We start from the raw sequence: 19,570 nt of genomic DNA, 5'->3' as shown, positions 1-19,570 counted from the left end.
TTCTTTTTTTTGTCTAGTGGCTGTTACTACCAAAAACTGCATAGCTGCATGTGGAGGTCTTTTCTTTTTCTTTCTTTTTTTTTGTCTGGTGGCTGTTACTACCAAAAACTGCATAGCTGCATGTGGAGGTCTTTTCTTTGTGTTTCTTTTTTTTTGTCTGGTGGCTGTTACTACCAAAAACTGCATAGCTGCATGTGGAGGTCTTTTCTTTCTGTTTCTTTTTTTTGTCTGGTAGCTGTTACTACCAAAAACTACATAGCTGCATGTGGAGGTTTTTTCTTTTTCTTTCTTTTTTTTTATTTGGTGGCTGTTACTACCAAAAAACTACATAGCTGCATGTGGCGGTCTTTTCTTTTTCTTTCTTTTTTTTTGTCTGGTGGCTGTTACTAACAAAAACTGAATAGCTGCATGTGGAGGTCTTTTCTTTTTCTTTCTTTTTTTTATTTGGTGGCTGTTACTACCAAAAACTGCATAGCTGCATGTGGAGGTCTTTTCTTTTTCTTTCTTCTTTTTTGTCTGGTGGATGTTACTACCAAAAACTGCATAGTTACATGTGGAGGTCTTATCTTTTTCTTTTCTTTTTTTTTCTTTATTTGGTGGCTTTTACTACCAAAAACTGCATAGCTGAATGTGAAGGTATTTTATTTTTCTTTCTTTTTTTTGTCTAGTGGCGGTTATTAACAAAAACTGAATATCTGCATGTGGCGGTGGTTTGTTTGTTTATATTTTTTTTTATGGTGGCTGATACTACCAAAAACTGCATAGCTGCATGTGGTGTTCTTTTCTTTTTCTTTCTTTTTTTTATTTGGTGGCTGTTACTACCAAAAACTGCATAGCTGCATGTGGAGATCTTTTCTTTTTCTTTCTTTTTTTTTATTTGGTGGCTGTTACTACCAAAAACTGCATAGCTGAATGTGGTGGTATTTTGTTTTTCTTTCTTTTTTTTTAATTGGTGGGGGTTACTACCAAAAACTGCATAGCTGCATGTGGAGGTCTTTTCTTTTTCTTTCTTTTTTTTTGTCTGGTGGCTGTTATTACCAAAAACTGCATAGCTGCATGTGGAGGTCTTTTTTTTATTTCTTTTTTTTTTATTTGGTGGCTCTTACTACCAAAAACTGCATAGCTGCATGTGGAGGTCTTTTCTTTTTCTTTCTTTTCTTTTATTTGGTGGCTGTTACTACCAAAAACTGCATAGCTGAATGTGGAGGTCTTTTCTTTCTCTTTCTTTTTTTTGTCTGGTGGCTGTTACTACCAAAAACTGCATAGCTGCATGTGGAGGTCTTTTCTTTTTCTTTCTTTTTTTTTAATTGGTGGCTGTTACTACCAAAAACTGCATAGCTGCATGTGGAGGTCTTTTCTTTTTCTTTCTTTTTTTTTTAATTGGTGGCTGTTACTACCAAAAACTGCAAAGCTGCATCTGGAGGTCTTTTCTTTTTCTTTCTTTTTTTTATTTGGTGGCTGTTACTACCAAAAACTGCATAGTTGCATGTGGAGGTCTTTTCGTTCTCTTTCTTTTTTTTGTCTGGTGGCTGTTACTACCAAAACCTGCATAGCTGCATGTGGAGTTCTTTTCTTTTTCTTTCTTTTTTTTTAATTGGTGGCTGTTACTACCAAAAACTGCATAGCTGCAGGTGGAGGTGGTTTCTTTTTCTTTCTTTTTTTTAATTGGTGGCTGTTACTACCAAAAACTGAATAGCTGCATTTGGAGTTATTTTCTGTTTATTTCTTTTTTTTTTAATTGGTGGCTGTTACTACCAAAAACTGCATAGGTGCATGTGATTGTCTATTCTTTTTATTTCTTTTTTTTTTAATTGGTGGCTGTTACTAACAAAAGCTGCATAGGTGCATGGGAGTGTCTATTGTTTTTCTTTCTTTTTTTTTTAATTGGTGGGTGTTAATACAAAAAACTGCATAGCTGCATTTGGAGGTCTTTTCTTTTTCTTTTTTCTTTTTTAATTGGTGGCTGTTACTACCAACAACCGCGTAGCTGCATGTGGAGGTCTTTTTTTTTCTTTCTTTTTTTTTATTTGGTGAATGTTACTACCAACAACTTCATAGGTGCATGTGAATATCTTGTCTTTGTCTTTCTTTTTTTTTATTTGGGGGCTATTATTACCAAAAACTGAATAGGTGAATGGGGGTGGATAGTGTTTCTCTGTCTTTTTTTTTGTCTGGTGGGTGTTACTTCAAAAAGATAAATAGCTGCATGTGGAGGTTTTTTCTTTTTCCTTGTTTTTTTATTTGGTGGCTCTTAATACCAAAAACTGCATAGCTGCATGTGGAGGTCTTTTCTTTTTCTTTATTTTTTTTATTTGGTGGCTGTTACTACCAAAAACTGCATAGCTGCATGTGGAGGTCTTTTCTTTCTCTTTCTTTTTTTTTTTATGTTGGCTGTTAATACCAAAAGCTGAATAGCTGCATGTGGAGGTCTTTTCTTTTTCTTTCTTTTTTTTTTTTAATTGGTGGCTGTTAATACCAAAAGAAGCATAGCTGCATGTGAAGGTTTTTTCTTTTTCTTTATTTTTTTTTAATTGGTGGCTGTTACTACCAAAAACTGCATAGCTGCATGTGGAGGTCTTTTCTTTTTCTTTATTTTTTTTATTTGGTGGCTGTTACTACCAAAAACTGCATAGCTGCATGTGGAGGTCTTTTCTTTCTCTTTACTTTTTTTTGTCTGGTGGCTGTTACTACCAAAAGCTGCATAGCTGCATGTGGAGGTCTTTTCTTTTTCTTTCTTTTTTTTTTAATTGGTGGCTGTTACTACCAAAAAGTGCATAGCTGCATTTGGAGGTCTTTTCTTTTTCTTTCTTTTTTTTTAATTGGTGGCTGTTACTACCAACAACCGCGTAGGTGCATGTGGAGGTCTTTTCTTTTTCTTTCTTTTTTTTTAATTGGTGGCTGTTACTACCAAAAACTGCATAGCTGCATGTGGAGGTCTTTTATTTTTCTTTATTTTTTTTTTAATTGTTGGGTGTTAATACAAAAAACTGCATAGCTGCATGTGGAGGTCTTTTCTTTCTCTTTCTTTTTTTGTCTGGTGGCTGTTACTACCAAAAACTGCATAGCTGCATGTGGATGTATTTTCTTTTTCTTTCTATTTTTCTTATTTGGTGGCTGTTACTACCAAAAGCTGCATAGGTGCATGTGGAGGTCTATTCTTTTTCTTTCTTTTTTTTTATTTGGTGGATGTTATTACCAAAAACTGCATAGATGCATGTGGAGGTCTTTTCTTTTTCTTTCTTTTTTTTATTTGGTGGCTGTTACTACCAAAAACTGCATAGCTGCATGTGGAGGTCTTTTCTTTTTCTTTCTTTTTTTTTTAATTGGTGGCTGTTACTACCAAAAACTGCATAGCTGCATGTGGATGTATTTTCTTTTTCTTTCTTTTTTTCTTAATTGGTGGCTGTTACTACCAAAAACTGCATAGCTGCATGTGGAGGTCTATTCTTTTTCTTTCTTTTTTTTTTTTATTTGGTGGCTATTACTACCAAAAACTGCATAGCTGCATGTGGGGGTCTTTTCTTTCTCTTTCTTTTTTTTTGTCTGGTGGCTGTTACTACCAAAAACTGCATAGCTGCATGTGGAGGTCTTTTCTTTTTCTTTCTTTTTTTTTAATTGGTGGCTGTTACTACCAAAAACTGCATAGCTGCATGTGGAGGTCTTTTCTTTTTCTTTTGTTTTTTTTTAATTGGTGACTGTTACTACCAAAAACTGCATAGCTGCATGTGATGGTCTTTTCTTTTTCTTTTCTTTTTTTTATTTGGTGGCTTTTACTACCAAAAACTGCATAGCTGCATGTGGGGGTCTTTTCTTTCTCTTTCTTTTTTTTGTCTGGTGGCTGTTACTACCAAAAACTGCATCGCTGTATGTGGTGGTCTTCTCTTTTTCTTTCTTTTTTTTTAATTGGTGGCTGTTACTACCAAAAACTGCATAGCTGCATGTGGAGGTATTTTCTTTTTCTTTTTTTTGTTTGTCTGGTGGCTGTTACTGCCAAAAACTGCATAACTGCATGTGGAGGTCTTTTTTTTCTTTCTTTTTTTTTATTTGGTGGCTCTTACTACCAAAAACTGCATAGCTGCATGTGGAGGTCTTTTCTTTTTCTTTCTTTTTTTTTATTTGTTGGCTGTTACTACCAAAAAGTGCATAGCTGAATGTGGAGGTCTATTCTTTTTCTTTCTTTTTTTTTATTTGGTGGCTGTTACTACCAAAAACCGCATAGCTGCATGTGGAGGACTTTTCTTTTTCTTTCTTTTTTTACTTGGTGGCTGTTACTACCGAAAGCTGCATAGCTGCATGTGGAGGTCTTTTCTTTTTCTTTCTTTTTTTTTATTTGGTGGCTGTTACTACCAAAAACTGCATAGCTGCATGTGGAGGTCTTTTCTTTTTCTTTCTTTTTTTTTGTCTGGTGGCTGTTACTACCAAAAACTGCATAACTGCATGTGGAGGTCTTTTCTTTTTCTTTCTTTTTTTTTTATTTGGTGGCTGTTACTACCAAAAACTGCATAGCTGCATGTGGAGGTCTTTTCTTTATCTTTGTTTTTTTTTATTTGGTGGCTGTCAAACAGTTCGTGGTAACGAACTGTAAGTAAGGAGCGACCCGGCTCAATGGTAACCGAAACTCTAGAAAACAGGTTTTTGATACCAATAGATATATCAAAAGAATCAGATTGCAATGCTGATTTTAAATATATAATTTTCATCAAGTTCAGTGCTACCCATCAATAGTTACGCGCCTGAGAAAATTTGGCTGATTTTCAAAAAAAGGGAGAAAGACCCCCTAAATGCTATAGAACCTTAATGAAAAACACACCATCATATTCAGCGTATCAGAGAACCCTACTGTAGAGGTTTCAAGCTCCTATCTACAAAAATGTGGAATTTTGCATTTTTTGCCAGAAGAAAGATCACGGAGGCGTGTTTATTTTTTTTTTTTTTTTTTTTTTTACCAAGGGTGATCGTAATGACCCAGTGGTCCTATAAAATAGTGGGAGGGCTCATTGGAACGGAAATTAAAAGTTATAGTGCCCTTTTTTAGTGACCAAAAAAATTGGAGCGCAACTAGGCCCCCTCCCACGCTTATTTTTTTCCCAAAGTCACCCGATCAAAATTTTGAGATAGCCATTTTGTTCAGCATGGTCAAAAATATAATAAATATGTCTTTTAGGATGATTTAATCCCCCGAAGTATCCAGATGGAGGGCTAAAAGTTATGAACTTTACCCAATGTTAACATATAGTATTGGTTATTGGAAAGTATACAGAAGTTTTCAGGAGGTTTTTTTTCTGGTAGTGGGAGGGAAGGATGGGTCGGGGGTTATGTTGGAGGATCTGTTCATTAAGGAAGTTTTATTGGGGGAAGGGAAATTGCCATGAAGGGGGCGCCGGACTTGCCAGCATTATTTATTGGTTATTGGGAAGTATACAACCATTTTCAGGAAGAATTTTTTCTGGAGGGGGGGGGCTAGAGGAGGGGGTTACTCTGGAGAATATTTCCTTGGAGGATGTTTCTTTGGGGTAAGAGACAGTTCTATGAAGGGGGCCTGGATTTCCAATCATTATTTAAAAAACGATCAGAAATTAAATAAAAAAAACCAAGTTTTTTCAACTGAAATGTAAGAAGGAATATTAGAACTTAAAACGAACAGAAATTATAACTTATGTGAGGAGGTTCTCCCCCAAGTCAATACCTCGCTCTTTACGCTACAGTTTTTTTTTAGTGCTTTCAAAAGAGCTATCTATTCTAATTAAACGTCCTTTGTGATTCAGGGGTTTGTTAATCAAAATTTTTTTTAACTTTTAACGAAAAGAGCGTGGTATTGACTAAGGGGAGAACCCCCTCATATACGTAATAACATATACGTAATAAAAAAAAACAATAAAAAAACAAGCGATACGGCTCACTAGTAATCGAAACTTTTAAAAACGGAATTTTGATGTCAATAAATGTATCAAAAGAATGTGTTTATAATGCTGATTCTAAATATATAAATTTTATTAAGTTTAGTATTACTCATCAAAGGCTACGAGTCTGAGAAAATTTACCCGATTTTTTAAAGAGGGGGGAAACATCCCCTACAAGTAAAAGAATTTTAATGAAAATCACACCGTCAGATTCAGGGTATCAGAAAACCCTATTACATAGGTTTCAAGCTCATATCTGCAAAAATCTGCAACTTTGTATTTTTTGCCAGAAGAAAAATATACGAATATAGAAGTTAGTTACGTAAGTTAATTTGTAAAGACATCCATTTAGCAAAAGAAAAGTAAAATTTTTATGCAAATAAAAGCTGCATTAACTAAAAAACGATCAGAAATTAAATAAAAAAAACAAGTTTTTTAAACTGAAAGTAAGGAGCGACATTAAAACTTAAAACGAACAGAAATTATTCCGTATATGAAAGGGGCTGTCCCCTCCTCAACGCCTCGCTCTTTACGCTAAAGTTTGACTCTGTCTCACAACTTTATTTTTTAAAACAATAAAAAACTTTAGCGTAAAGAGCGAGGCGTTGAGGAGGGGACAGCCCCTTTCATATACGGAATAATTTCTGTTCGTTTTAAGTTTTAATGTCGCTCCTTACTTTCAGTTTAAAAAACTTGTTTTTTTTATTTAATTACTACCAAAACCCGCATAGCTGCAAGTGGAGGTCTTTTCTTTTTCTTTCTTTTTTTTTCTATCTGGTAGCTGTTACTACCAAAAACTGCATAGCTGAATGTGGAGATCTATTCTTTTTCTTTCTTTTTTTTTTCATTTGGTGGCTGTTACTACCAAAAACCGCATAGCTGCATGTGGAGGTCAGTTCTTTTTCTCTCTTTTTTTTTTACTTGGTGGCTGTTACTAACGAAAGCTGCATAGCTGCATGTGGAGGTCTTTTCTTTTTCTTTCTTTTTTTTATTTGGTGGCTGTTACTACCAAAAACTGCATAGCTGAATGTGGAGATCTATTCTTTTTCTTTCTTTTTTTTTTAATTTGGTGGATGTTACTACCAAAAACCGCATAGCTGAATGTGGAGGTAATTTCTTTTTCTATCTTTTTTTTTTAATTGGTGGCTGTTACTAACGAAAGCTGCATAGCTGCATGTGGAGGTCTTTTCTTTTTCTTTCTTTTTTTTATTTGGTGGCTGTTACTACCAAAAACTGCATAGCTGCATGTGGAGGTCTCTTCTTTTTCTTTCTTTTTTTTTGTCTGGTGGCTGTTACTACCAAAAACTGCATAACTGCATGTGGAGGTCTTACTCATCAAAAACTGAATTCCCCATTTTCTCTCATTTCTTGTCATTTAAAATGCTGTATAAGTTTCCACTTAACCAATTCAAACAATCAGACTCTAATTTCACAGTTTTTGACACTTTAAGGAATTAAACTGGACTCGATACAGCTGATTTCCAAATTACATTCTATAGTTCAGTTGAATCAGGATCAGAAGAAAAGTTTTCTTAAAGATCTTGCCAATATTTTGCTAATAAATGTAGCATTAAAGTTATGCTAATTTTTTAGGTACATCATCAGCGAAAAAAATGCAATATTTACTGGGTTAAATTGGATTTGATAGTATTTTGTGTTTTTTTTTTTTTTTTCCAAGCAAATCTTATGACTTGACGGAGTCAAGATTGTCACGATTTTTACGGCAATTTACTTCTAAGTAGGATTTTGTAATTGTAATGTAGCTTTTGATTCAGTCGGACTGATTTAATTATAATTTCAGTAACACCAGTAACAATTTAGTAATTAAGTCAGAACATGTCGTCAGACACCTTTTAGCGTATGGTATGAAAGGTTTGGATCTTTAGCTATTTAATCTGTGAAGAGAACAACTGGGATGCACTAGTGCCACGATCAGTGCAGTGTTTGGCGACTTCAGTATGATTATAGAATTTTTTAAAATGATTATTGACAGATTAATCAGGAATCTTAGAGGATGAAAGATGAATTATCGCACTAAATGATGTTTAACCTAATTTTTTCACGAATTATTTTAAGTTAAAACCAGCCTGTACAAAGTAGGCCAAAGTTACTTTAAAAAAATGTTGGTAGGTTAAGTAGGTTAGTTGACAAGTTGTTATGTCTACTGGTGACAAAAGTTTGCTTCTTGCCGTTTTCTGCGTTTTAAATCTCCTTTAAATACAGGTAAACAGTAGTTTAGGGTAGGCTAAAACAGGGGGAAAATTGCCAAATGGTCGATGGCATTGGTAACGTTTATCTTTGTCACTGATACCTGTTTTGTCTCTCATAAGTTACGTTCTCTTTCTCCGAGCTGCAATAGAACGTTAAATTACTCAGCTCAATAATTTTGTAGCCAATCAAAATATTTGAAGTGGACGCCTTTAAACCCAAATCCTTATTTCAAGATGTTCTCATCTCAATGAAATGAAAAACAATTCTTTTCAACTGAATGCAAAGAGCAACATTAAAATTAAAAATGACCAGAAATTACTCCGTATATGAGGGAAATCCCCGCTTCTCAACACCTCGCTCTTCACGCTGAAGTTTTCTAGTACTTCAAAAAAAATTTTTATCAACCAGTTCGTTGTGACGAACTGTAAGTAAGGAGTTGCACGGCTCAATAGTAACCGAAACTCTAGACAACGGAATTTTGATATCAATAGATATATCAAAAGAATGGGCTTATTATGCTGATTCCAAATATATAAGATTTATTAACTTTAGTTTTATCCATCAAAGGCTACGAACCCGAGGAAATTTGCATGATTTTCGGAAAAAGTAGGAAACAAACCCTATAAGTAAAGAAAGAAACATTATTGAAAATCACACCGTCAGATTCAGCATATCAGAGAACTCTACTGTAGAGATTTAAAGATCCTATCTCCAAAAATATGGAATTTTGCATTGTTTGCCAAAAGAAAAATCGCAGATGCGTGTTTATTTGTTTTTTGTTTTCCCAGGGGTTATGGTATCGAACCAATGGTCCTAGAAAATCGGGAGAGCGCTCGTTTGATCAGAAACGAAAATTTCTAATGCCATTTTTAGACCCCGGTGCCGCGCCGATGAGGGAAGACCGGCGGCGGCGGGGCCAAAAATAGGGCGACGCGCCGCCGGTGGCGCTGACGGCGGCGATGTCTTACCGGCGGCGCGATCAATGTTGACCGCAAACATTAATGTTTTCATCAGTCTTTCTCAAATCACAGCTTAAATTTACAGCAGATTCGAGCCTATTCATGAGTTCAAAAATTCACCAGTCGCTGGCTGGAAACTGGTCTTCTTCGTTATTCATCAAGAGAATTAGAAATCTGGTAGAAACGAAAGGGCTGTGGCGTTTCAGAGCCCTTGCATAATACGAGTAGTTGAAGTATCTATTAGCTATGTATTCTTAACATAAATAATTATCAAAATTAGTAGTTTTTTCATCGAGCATTACTGAATATAAAACTTCAAAATACCGTATCACAAAATTCGTCAGTTATCTAGGTAAAAACTTTGAATATAACTTTGAACTTAGAAGCTTAATTTTTTCATAATGCCCTTTGCCTATATCTGTTTTGTCACCTTTAAAACAGTTGAAATGGGCGACTTTGATATTGATTGTTTGTTTTTTTTTGTTTTTTTTTTTGCTCTTTTGGACCCATAAAAAACCTTCTTGCAATAATAACTGGTTTTTAAATACAATTAAAAATATGCATATAAAAGTTTTTTTTTGGCTTCTTTATAGAATATATGTCATGTAGGCTAAGGCTGAACTTCTGCTTTTTTATTGCTTTTGGCTGCTCTTTTGGATATTATTCATTTTTTTCTTTTGGGGATTCATTTCAAATTATAAACTGATAAATGCCTAATATCAGTCAAATGATAAACTGCATCTAAAAGGAGTAAACTTATCAAACGGAAAAATACATGATGAACACTTCAATTACAATGACACAAAAAACACTTAATAGTATATTCGCTATGAAGAAAAATGAATTGCCATATATTTACTTAACTAAAAAATGCAAGGCTCATCTGTTTTTAGTGCAATTAAATGAAACAATTTGCAGACTTAAGTAGCCCCAGGAATAAGTTAAAATTTTTTCCCTGGTTTATCACTTTTAGTCCAAGAAAAATGTTATGATACATAGTATTAGTTATTGAGTTTAAGCGTTGATTTCCAAATACTCACAAGAATTACCAAAATTAATAAAGTCGCAACAATAAGTCACCTTTGTTCAAAATACTCAAAGACTCCACTTTGATCCCCACCCAGGCTCAAAGCTTTTGCTATGGTCATTTCCATGAAAATCTCCAAAGAATTTCTTTTTAAAATAGCTTTCAAGCATAGTTAGGGGTATTTAGACTTTTTTGCTTTTCTTCAAAGCTTTGAAAAAAGTGTTATAATATTCCAAATGTTTCATTTGTGCATATTTTTGGTAATCATTTGTGGGGTGATCAAATTTTCTAAACCACTGTAGATACGTAAGAACGTTGCAACATCTAGTACCCTGAGGTCATAAGACTGTCAAAGACTCCTCCTTGAACCTCCCAAATTGAAAGCTTTAATTATGACCTGCCCTTTTAATGTAACTTGAGCACTGGACCAAGGGCGCCATTGTTACTCGAGCGCAACGTTAGGTGGGAAGTCGATATCGCTTTCGTCACACCAATTCGTTTTAATGTGAATCTGCCTGGTACTTATGAATGAATATTTTCAAAGTAAACCCGTTTCATCAATAAGAAAAAAAACGGATTGGACACATATGTCCCTTTCCCTTTCGACGATAAAACCATGCAAGTGCTGTATCAAGTATAACTCACGAAAATGATTGGGAAACTGCATTCGAAATGATTTAAACTCATTTCATAAAGACAATACTTTTTTTTGTCAACATATGAAGAACTGTGTATATTGCAATATTTGCAATAGCATATTGCATCTGTCTGGTTTTTATGCAAAGTAACAAAAGAGATGAAAATTAATGAACAAGAGAGTAGTGAAGAACTATGATATGCAAAGTAATATTTGGCAGGGAAAGTCGCTGGTGATAAATCGCTAGGGGTGGCACCGTGATTGTGTGATTTTTGGGGATTCGGGGAACCAAATTTTAGTTCGGGTGACGCATAGATTTTCGGGGAAATACCCGAAAATTCGGGGATAGTGCAAGCCCTGCTTGATTTCTAATCAGGAAAATCGAAATACTAAACCACACGAGAAGGAAAAGCTCCGACTTTGCGGTTGACGCAATAAGGAATTGCCGCAAAAATAATTTCAAGTCGACCGAACGCCGCCACCTCTGCCGGCGGCGGCGTGCCTGCTGCGCGCAGGTGGCGTTACGACACTTCGGCGGCGTTCGCCCCGGCCTCTCGTCGGCGGCGTGGGGGCGATCCGCCGGCGCGGCGCCGGGGTCTAGCCCCTTTTAAAGTGACCGAAAAGGTTGGAGGGCAGCTAACCCCCCTCCCACGCACCATTTTTTGGCAAACTCGTTTGATCAAAATTTTGAGATAGCCATATTGTTCAGCATAGTTGAAATGTCCAATAATTATGCCTTTGAATATAGCATGACCCCCCACAGCGCCTGGGGAAAAGCCTAAGTTATTAAATTTGCCTATTGTTTACGTATAGTAATTGTTATTGGTAATTATGCACACATTTTTGGGTGGAGGGGAGTGTTAATTTTCTTCTGGGGGATCTTCCACGAGGAGAAGTTTCCTAGAGGTTCAACTTTTCAGGTTAAATTTTACACTGGAGGCGTTTGCCAGAATTCCTATGCGTAATTGTTTTTATTTGTCCGACTTGTTCTTTTCCGACTCAATTTTACGTGTAGAGATGTTAGTGATAGTTGTCCAGGGTGAGTTTTCACCCGGATTGAATTGTCTATAGGATCTTTCCGTGGAAGGAGAATCAGATTTCCCGCCATTATTAAGAAAATCATGAGAAAAAAAAAGTTTTTTATCAACTGAAAAGAAAGAGCAACATTAAAGCTTAAAACGAACAGAAATTATTACGTATATGAAGAGGATTGTCACCTCTTCAATACCTCGCCCTCGCTAAAGTTTGACTTTTTGTCCCAATTCTTCAAATACGACTCCTGAAACACAAGGGTAGGTTAATTAGAACAATAAGAAGCTTCTTCAAAGGTACTAAAATACTTAGAACTAAGCGCGAAGAGGAAGGTATTAAAGATAACTCCACATGCAGTTATGCAGCTTTTGGTAGTTACAGCCCCCCCCCCTCCCTTATATGTAATCATTTCTGTTCGTTTTCAGCGTGGAAAAAGGGGGCGTGGAATGAGGGCTAGATTCCCTCCAATCCTTTTGGTCACTTAAGAGCACTAGAACATTTAGTTTCTGTTAGGTTGACGCCTCTCCCGATTGTTTTAGGATCATTGGTTCAATAAGATCATCCTTGGGAAAAACAAAAAGAAATAAACACGCACCCGTTGTCTTTCTTATGGCAAAAACAAATAACAAAATTCCACATTTTTGCATATGGGAGCTTGAAACCTCTATAATAGGGTTTTTTCAAACGCTGAATCTGGCGGTTGGATTTTCATTAAGATTCCTTGACTTTTTGGAGGTGTTCCCCCTTTATTAAATTTGACGAATTTTCTCAGGCTTGCAGCTTGGGATTGGTGACGTTAAACTTATGGAATTTTATATATTTGGAATCAACGAAAAAGCCAATTATTTTTGTACGTCTATTTGTTATCAAAATTCCGTTTTTTAGAGTTTAAGGCTACTTTACTGCTATACCCTAGGTTGAAATTTCCCGTACAGTCAATTTCTTTTTTTTAATGTCATATAGTTTGTCATATTTTCTATGGTGATGATATAAAATTTTCAAATAGTTGTTCCCTGATCTGTTCTGGAATTTTTCAAAGTCACACTGAGGTTTGTATTTTGCCTTTGAGAAGAAGAGGCCTTGGAATTAGAAACAATGAATGGTACTATAACTCAAAAAGAAATTGACAGAAGAGCGAAAACCTATTTTGAACCTCAAAATGCTTCGTCTTCAAACCGAAGGGTATCTTAGGACCTTGTGAGGTATTTAGATACAGGGCTTATTTGACATGGGTGTGCAGAAAGATTTGAAACCACAGATTGAAGTTGAAAAAAAAATCATTGTTGAACTTTCGCATTATTGAGCTGATTTTTTTTTTCTTTACTCCATCCTCCTAGGAAAATAAAATAATTTTGATTGAAGTTGATACATTTTAAGCAATGCTTCGTAAAACCAAAAATGAACAGAAATAAACAATCATAGCAGAAAAACATACAATAGGTACTAATATAAATGAGTAAATAAATCTTAAAACGATTGAAACTTAGATTGAATATGCAAATCAAGCTGGAAACGAACAAAAAACTCTACAAACAAGAGTTCTAGTTTTGCCTCCTTCTCCCACTGTAAAAGTCTAAAACCTACTGCGTCATTTGTGTTTTACTGAAAACTATGTGTTTTGAACAGTCTCGGAATATACAAATAAAATTAAACTGAATGTTTGATATATAATGCTATTAATTGTTGAAAGATCATCAGTTCAAGATTATATATCACTGTAATTTCATTTTCATTTTCAATGCTGCAATAACTGGAAAATAAAATATTCGTAATATAATTCGTTTTCAGTGAAGCCCCAATGACGTAGTAGGCTTTCGACTTTTACAGTTAGGGACGGGGGCAGTATCCAAACTCTTTTTGTGGAAATCTATATTTGTCTTAAACAGTCTTGGAAAGAACTAATAAAATTAGACTGAACATTTGATATATTATGATATGAATTGCGGAAAGCTCATCAGTTCAAAATTTAATTTTACAGTAAATTTTATGTTTATTTTCAATTTTGTAATAAGTTCAAAAGAAAATATTTGTAATATAATTTGTTTTCAGTAAAGCGCCAATGACGCAATAAGTTTTAGGCTTTTACAGTGAGAGAAGGAGGCAAAACCCTAACTCTTGTTTCTAGAGATTTTTGTTCGTTTCAAGCCTGATTTGCATATTCAGTTTAAGCTTCACTCGTTTTAAGATTTACTTAGTTATTTATATTAGTACCTGTTGTATGTTTGTTTGCTATGATTTTTTTTTTTTTTTTCTTTGTTTTGGGTTTCATTTATATTTCAATAGCAAAATATTTTTGTTCGTTTTAAGCTTGATTCGCGTATTTTAATTTAAGCTTTACTCGTTTTAAGATTTACTTATTCGTTTATATTAGTACCTGTTGTATGTTTTTTTGCTGTGATATTTTATTTATTTTTTCTGCTAATTATGGGTTTCATTTATTCTTTAATTGTATTTTCTGGTCATTTTGAGTTTGAGTTATTGTTGGTTTGTATTTCTGCCGATCTTAAGTTTAATATGACCTTTACTTTTCTTTAGAAAACTTCTTTTTCGGAACGTTTTTTTTTTAATTGATTTATGTTCGTTTTTGATTGCCAAAGTTTCAAGTTTTTCAAAATTCCCTATTTAAAAAAATATTTATTCCAAAATAAATTAACAGTTTTGGCAAGAACTAATAAAATTAAACTGAATGTTTGATGTATAATGATATTAATTAAAAAAATACTTTTTCCGCAAAATAAGTTTTTCAAAAAAGAGTAAAGAACTCCATTAAAACGAAAATGAACAAAAATAGAATCAAATAATCAAACCAAGCATACAACTACCACAAATCACTATCAATAAATAAATGAAACCCAACACGAACATAAATTAAAATAAATAATAGGGTCAAACTCAAAACGAGCAGAAATTAATGTGAGTAGATTTCGATACCCCTATGCTTTCTAAAAGCCAGAACATAATTTGTACTTTACTGGAAAAAATTAAAATGAATAGGCATTGTCAGTTTAACATTCGCATGCTCATACTTATTCCTTAAAAGTGAAAACATAAAAGAATTTTTTTCAGTAAAGTTCAAATTATATTCCGGCTTTTAGAAAGCATAGGGGTTTTGAACCCTACTCATATTGATTTCTGCTCGTTTTGAGTTTGACTCTGGGGGCTGTGGGGGTTTTGTCATCCTCAAAGACATAATTTTCGGACCTTTCAACTACCTTGAACAAAATAGCTATCTCAAAATTTTGATTGGATATTTTTGTGGAAATTGTGGTCGTTAGAGGGGGGTTAGTTGCGCTCCAGCTACTTTCGACTATTAGAAAGGACACTAGCCCTTTCAATTTCCAATCGAATGAGCCCTTTTTGAAGTATCTACGACAACGCTTTCTATAAAAACCTTATATGCTCTCAGGGCATAACTTGAAACCCTTGCCCTGAGGGCTGTTGGGGGGGGGGGGGGTTGCCAACCACAAAGACCCAATTTCCGGAACTTTTAATTACGTTGAACAAAATGGCTGTATCAAAATTTTGATTGGATGTGTTTGGGGAACGGTGGGCGTGACAGGGGTGTTAGTTTCCCTCTAATAACTTTCAACTATTAAAAAGGCCACAAGCCCTTCTTATTTGCAATTAACGAGCCCTTTTCGAATTTTCTACGACAAATCCTTCGATATGAAGGGCCCTGGTCTAAACAAAAAAAAGGAAAAAAATAATAATAATACATTGTGCCTATATCGTTCTTTACTTAGACAGCGCTATTGCGCTGCCTATGATTAATTGCTGAAAGCTCACCAGCTCAAGATTTTGTTTCACCCATGGCCGGATTTAAAGCATTGACGCTTCTAGGCCCAAACGTTTTTGCTGCTCCGTTTTTGCAAGATTTTCGGGTAATTCCCCAAAATTTCAAGAATAGTGGAAGCGATAGGACCTGGGAGTCTTATTAGTGAATCCTGGTGAGATTTCGTTCCAATTCCAATTTTGTTCTTGATTTTGTTATAAGTATAAAACAAAATATTTGTAATAAAATTCGTTTTAGTAAAGCGGCAAATACGCAGTGAGCCTTATGCTTTTACCGTTAGGGAAGAGGGATGCAGCCATACTCTTGTTTATAGTGAAGAATATAGGTATCTTGAACAGTTATGGAAAAAGCTAACAAAATTAAACTGGATTCCTAGGATTTTTGGAATGGAATATCATTAATAATTTTTTTTATTGGGGGGGGGGGCATGGAGGGAGGGCCAGGGGTCAGCTCTCATGCTTTTTGGAATCAAATATCGTTAATAAGTTCTTGTTTTGCGTTTGTTTTTTTTTTTTCGGGGGAGGGGGTCTGGCCAGGGATCAGTTCCCATGATTTATCATTGATAATCTTTTGGGGGGAGAGAAGGGTATTTGACCTTGGAGGACCTTAAGTCAGCTCCCATAAGTTTTGGAATAACATATTGTTAATAAGTTGTTTTTTTTGTTTGTTTGTTTGTTTTGGGTTGTTTTATTGGGAGGGGGGTCGGACCATGGAGGGACAGGGGTTAGCTGTCATAATTTTTAGAATAAAATATCGTTAACAAGTTTTTTTTGTTGCTTTTTGGAGGGGCGGGGGGAGGGGGCTAGTTGCCATCGGACAACTTTTGACTCTTAAAAAGGGAATTAGAACTTTCAATTTCTAATCATTTGAGTGCCATCCGAAGTTTTTACAACCATTGCCTCCAAAAAAGCTTCATATGGCTCCAGAGCATAAGTTACCACCCTTTCCCCTGGCTCTGGGGGGGGGTATGTTGACCCCGATATCTGATCGGAGATGCCCTCTGATCCCTTTTGACTCAAAAAGGTAACTAGAACTTTCAATTTCCATTCAAGTGAGCCAACACTGAAGTTTGCACGACCTCCCGTTACATAAAAACCTTATATGCCCCTGGGGCATAACTTGAAACACTTACCCCCGGGCTCTTGTTTTTTTTATACCCACAGTTGTAATTATTTAATTTGTGAGCTATTCTTGACAAAATGGCTATCTCAAAATTTTTATTGGATGTATTTGGGAGGAAAAGGGCATGGGCGGGCAGTTGCCCTCCGGTCTCTTTTGACTCTTAAAAAGTGAACTAGAAATCTCAATTTCCAATCAAATAAGCCCTCTCTGAAGTTTATACGAGCATCCGTTCTATAAGAACCATATTGCTCCAGGGCATAACTTACAAAGCCTGCCCCCAGTCCCTGGGGTAATGTCGACTCTTGAGTTTTCGCTATATGATACTTGAACTGTTTTTAACAAAATTATAATCTAAAAATTTTTATAGGAGGTGTTTAGGAAAAAAAGGCGCGGGGTGGGGCTAGTTGCCCTCTGATCTCCTTTGACTCTTAAAAAGTGAACTAGAACTTTCAATTTCCAATCAGATAAGCCCTCTCTGAAGTTTATGCGAATACCCCTTCTATAAGAGCCATAAATGCCCCCAGGGCATAACTTACAACCCTTCCCCCAGGCTCGGGAGGGGGGGGGTATGTTGACGACCCCGATGTTTAGGTTATCTGATGGTTGGACTATTTCAAACAAACTGGTAATCTCAAAATTTGTTCGGATGCATCTGGGGAAGAGAGGGTGATTGTGTGTGCGGGGTGGGGGGATAGATGCCCTCCGATCCCTTTCGACTCAAAAGAGGTAACTAAAACTTTCAATTTCCAATCAAATGAGCCACCTCTGAAGTTTACACGACCTCCCGTTGTATAAAAACCTTATATGCTTCTGGGGTATAACTCAAAACACTTGCCCCCGGGTCTTGTTTTTTTTTTTTTTTTTTTTTTTTTTTTTTTTTGACACCTAGAGTTTTTATTATCTAATTTTTGAGTAATTCTTAATAAAATAGCTATCTCAAAAAAAAATTTCGGATGTATTTGGTGAAACAAGGCGTGGGGGGCTAGTTGCCCTCCAATCTCTTTTTGCTTTTAAAAACTGAAGTAGAACTTTCAATTTCCAATCATATAAGCTCTCTCTGCAGTTTATACGAGCATCCCTTCTTTAGGAACCATATATGCCCCCTAGGCATAACTTACAACGCCTGCCCCCGGGCCTGGGGTTATGTCGACCCTTGAATTTTCGTTATATGATATTTGAACTGTTTTTAACAAAATTTTTATCGGATGTATTTAGGGAAAAGCCGTGGGGTGGGGCTAGTTGCCCGCCTGTCTCTTTTGACTTAAAAAATGAACTAGAACTTTCAATTTCCAGTCACATGAGCCCTCTCTGACGTTTATATGAGCATCCCTTTTATAAGAGCCATATATGCCCCCAGGGCATAACTTACCACGCCTGCTCCTGGGCCCTGGGGGGTTGTGTCGGCCCCGGAGTTTTTGTTATTTGATTTTGTAGCCACTTTTAACAAAATGGCTACCTCAAAATATTTATCTTGTGTATTTGGGGGGAAAAGTGAGGGGGGCTATTTGCCCTCCGATTACTTTTGATTCTAGAACTTCCTTTTAGAGTGCCCTTAGAAAGTGCACTAGAATTTCGGATTTCCAATCGAATGAGCCCCTTCTGAAGTTTATGTGACAACCCCTTCCATGTGAAGTGACTCTGGGACAAAATATATAATAATAAATAAATAATAAAACATTGGAGCCGTATGACCTTTGCTATAGAGCCATAGCGTTGCCTCTGATCTGACTGTTTTTGCAATTTTTCTTGAATTTTATTAATTTTCAAAGTATCGCTTTTCCTGAAAATAAATTTATGTGCACGTGTCCGGCTCTGAGGTTGAGATCGTCCTTTTTTTCTTTTTTTTCTCTTAGTATCTTTCGGCAAAGATAGTTCCAATTTGGGTCTATAGATTAAAGCTGGATGTTCAATTATCTATCAAAGATGGATTGCCAATTTCTGGGATGATACAGAGTCCCCCCCCCCTTCTGTAAAAAGTAAAAAAAAATGGCTGGAAGATATGCTTATTGCATCTTGACTATCTTCTATACACGTGACAACACGTGGTGTTCAGCGCACGTGCTATGTTGGCTGATTTATTGATTTCGGACATACCGACAAACGAATCTGTATTCACATTGATTAACAAAAGAACCAAAGACAAACTCAGGAATTGAGAGGGACAAGCAGCTTAGTGTTTCTAAATTATTGTTTATTTTATTTTTGTTCTTTTATCTTCTAGCTGACAAACCAGTCACACCATCAAACGGTATTTCTATGGATTCAGAATCTAAATTTGAGATATCCTCTGAAAAAGCTGAATCCCCATCATCTCCTGAGCCATTCACTTTTGGACCCGAGTCAGCTTCCACTGAAGTCGACTCCCATCTTGCAGATGAAGGTGTGTAGTTATTTGAAAATCTGAACACACGCTTTATTAATTGATATATTAAGTCTACTTTAATCTTCATAACTAGTAAATATTCACAAATACCGGAATCAGTAGCGAAATATAAGACAAGATTAAACTCTAAAGGATCAAAGCTGTTATCAAGCTCTCTTTTTTTTTTCCTTTATGGCATTTTTGCATGTTTCTGGACGTTAAAATGATTATTCAGACTGAGATACCTACAGTTGTAACTTATTCTACGAATAAACACGAAGACAGTAAATGCGCTCTCGAAAGTTTTTACTCTGTTTTTTCTTATTTGAGTTTCTTTCGTTATTTCCGAACCTCTTTCCCTAAAATGGCATAAAAATAGTTCAACGTTCTTTAAACTATTTTCCAAGCAATTTGTAAAATATATTAAAAATGTACCCGTTAATCCGACATAAGCTTTTCCTGCACATAGAGTGGGTGGAAAGGGGTTAAATTCAATTTCAGAGGAATAAATGTCTTTCTAACTTTCC

General features: G+C 35.6%; 1 protein-coding gene across 1 annotated transcript in view; it reads left to right on the top strand.

Annotated features, from left to right (window-relative positions):
* The window catches only part of Bruce (BIR repeat containing ubiquitin-conjugating enzyme), a 406,259-nt gene that overhangs the window by 157,315 nt on the left and 229,374 nt on the right, over positions 1-19,570 (top strand). The window contains exon 23 of the mRNA XM_089091938.1: positions 18,903-19,061. Within this exon, the coding sequence (XP_088948064.1) occupies positions 18,903-19,061 (159 nt within the window). The remainder of the gene's footprint in view (positions 1-18,902; positions 19,062-19,570) is intronic.

This window comes from Artemia sp. Qi Xiang Cuo, chromosome 7, assembly GCF_049724085.1.
Source record: "Artemia sp. Qi Xiang Cuo chromosome 7, ASM4972408v1, whole genome shotgun sequence".
NCBI lineage: Eukaryota > Metazoa > Arthropoda > Branchiopoda > Anostraca > Artemiidae > Artemia > Artemia sp. Qi Xiang Cuo.
Note: the sequence above shows the minus strand (reverse complement) of the source record. Positions and strands in the feature narration are given on the sequence as shown.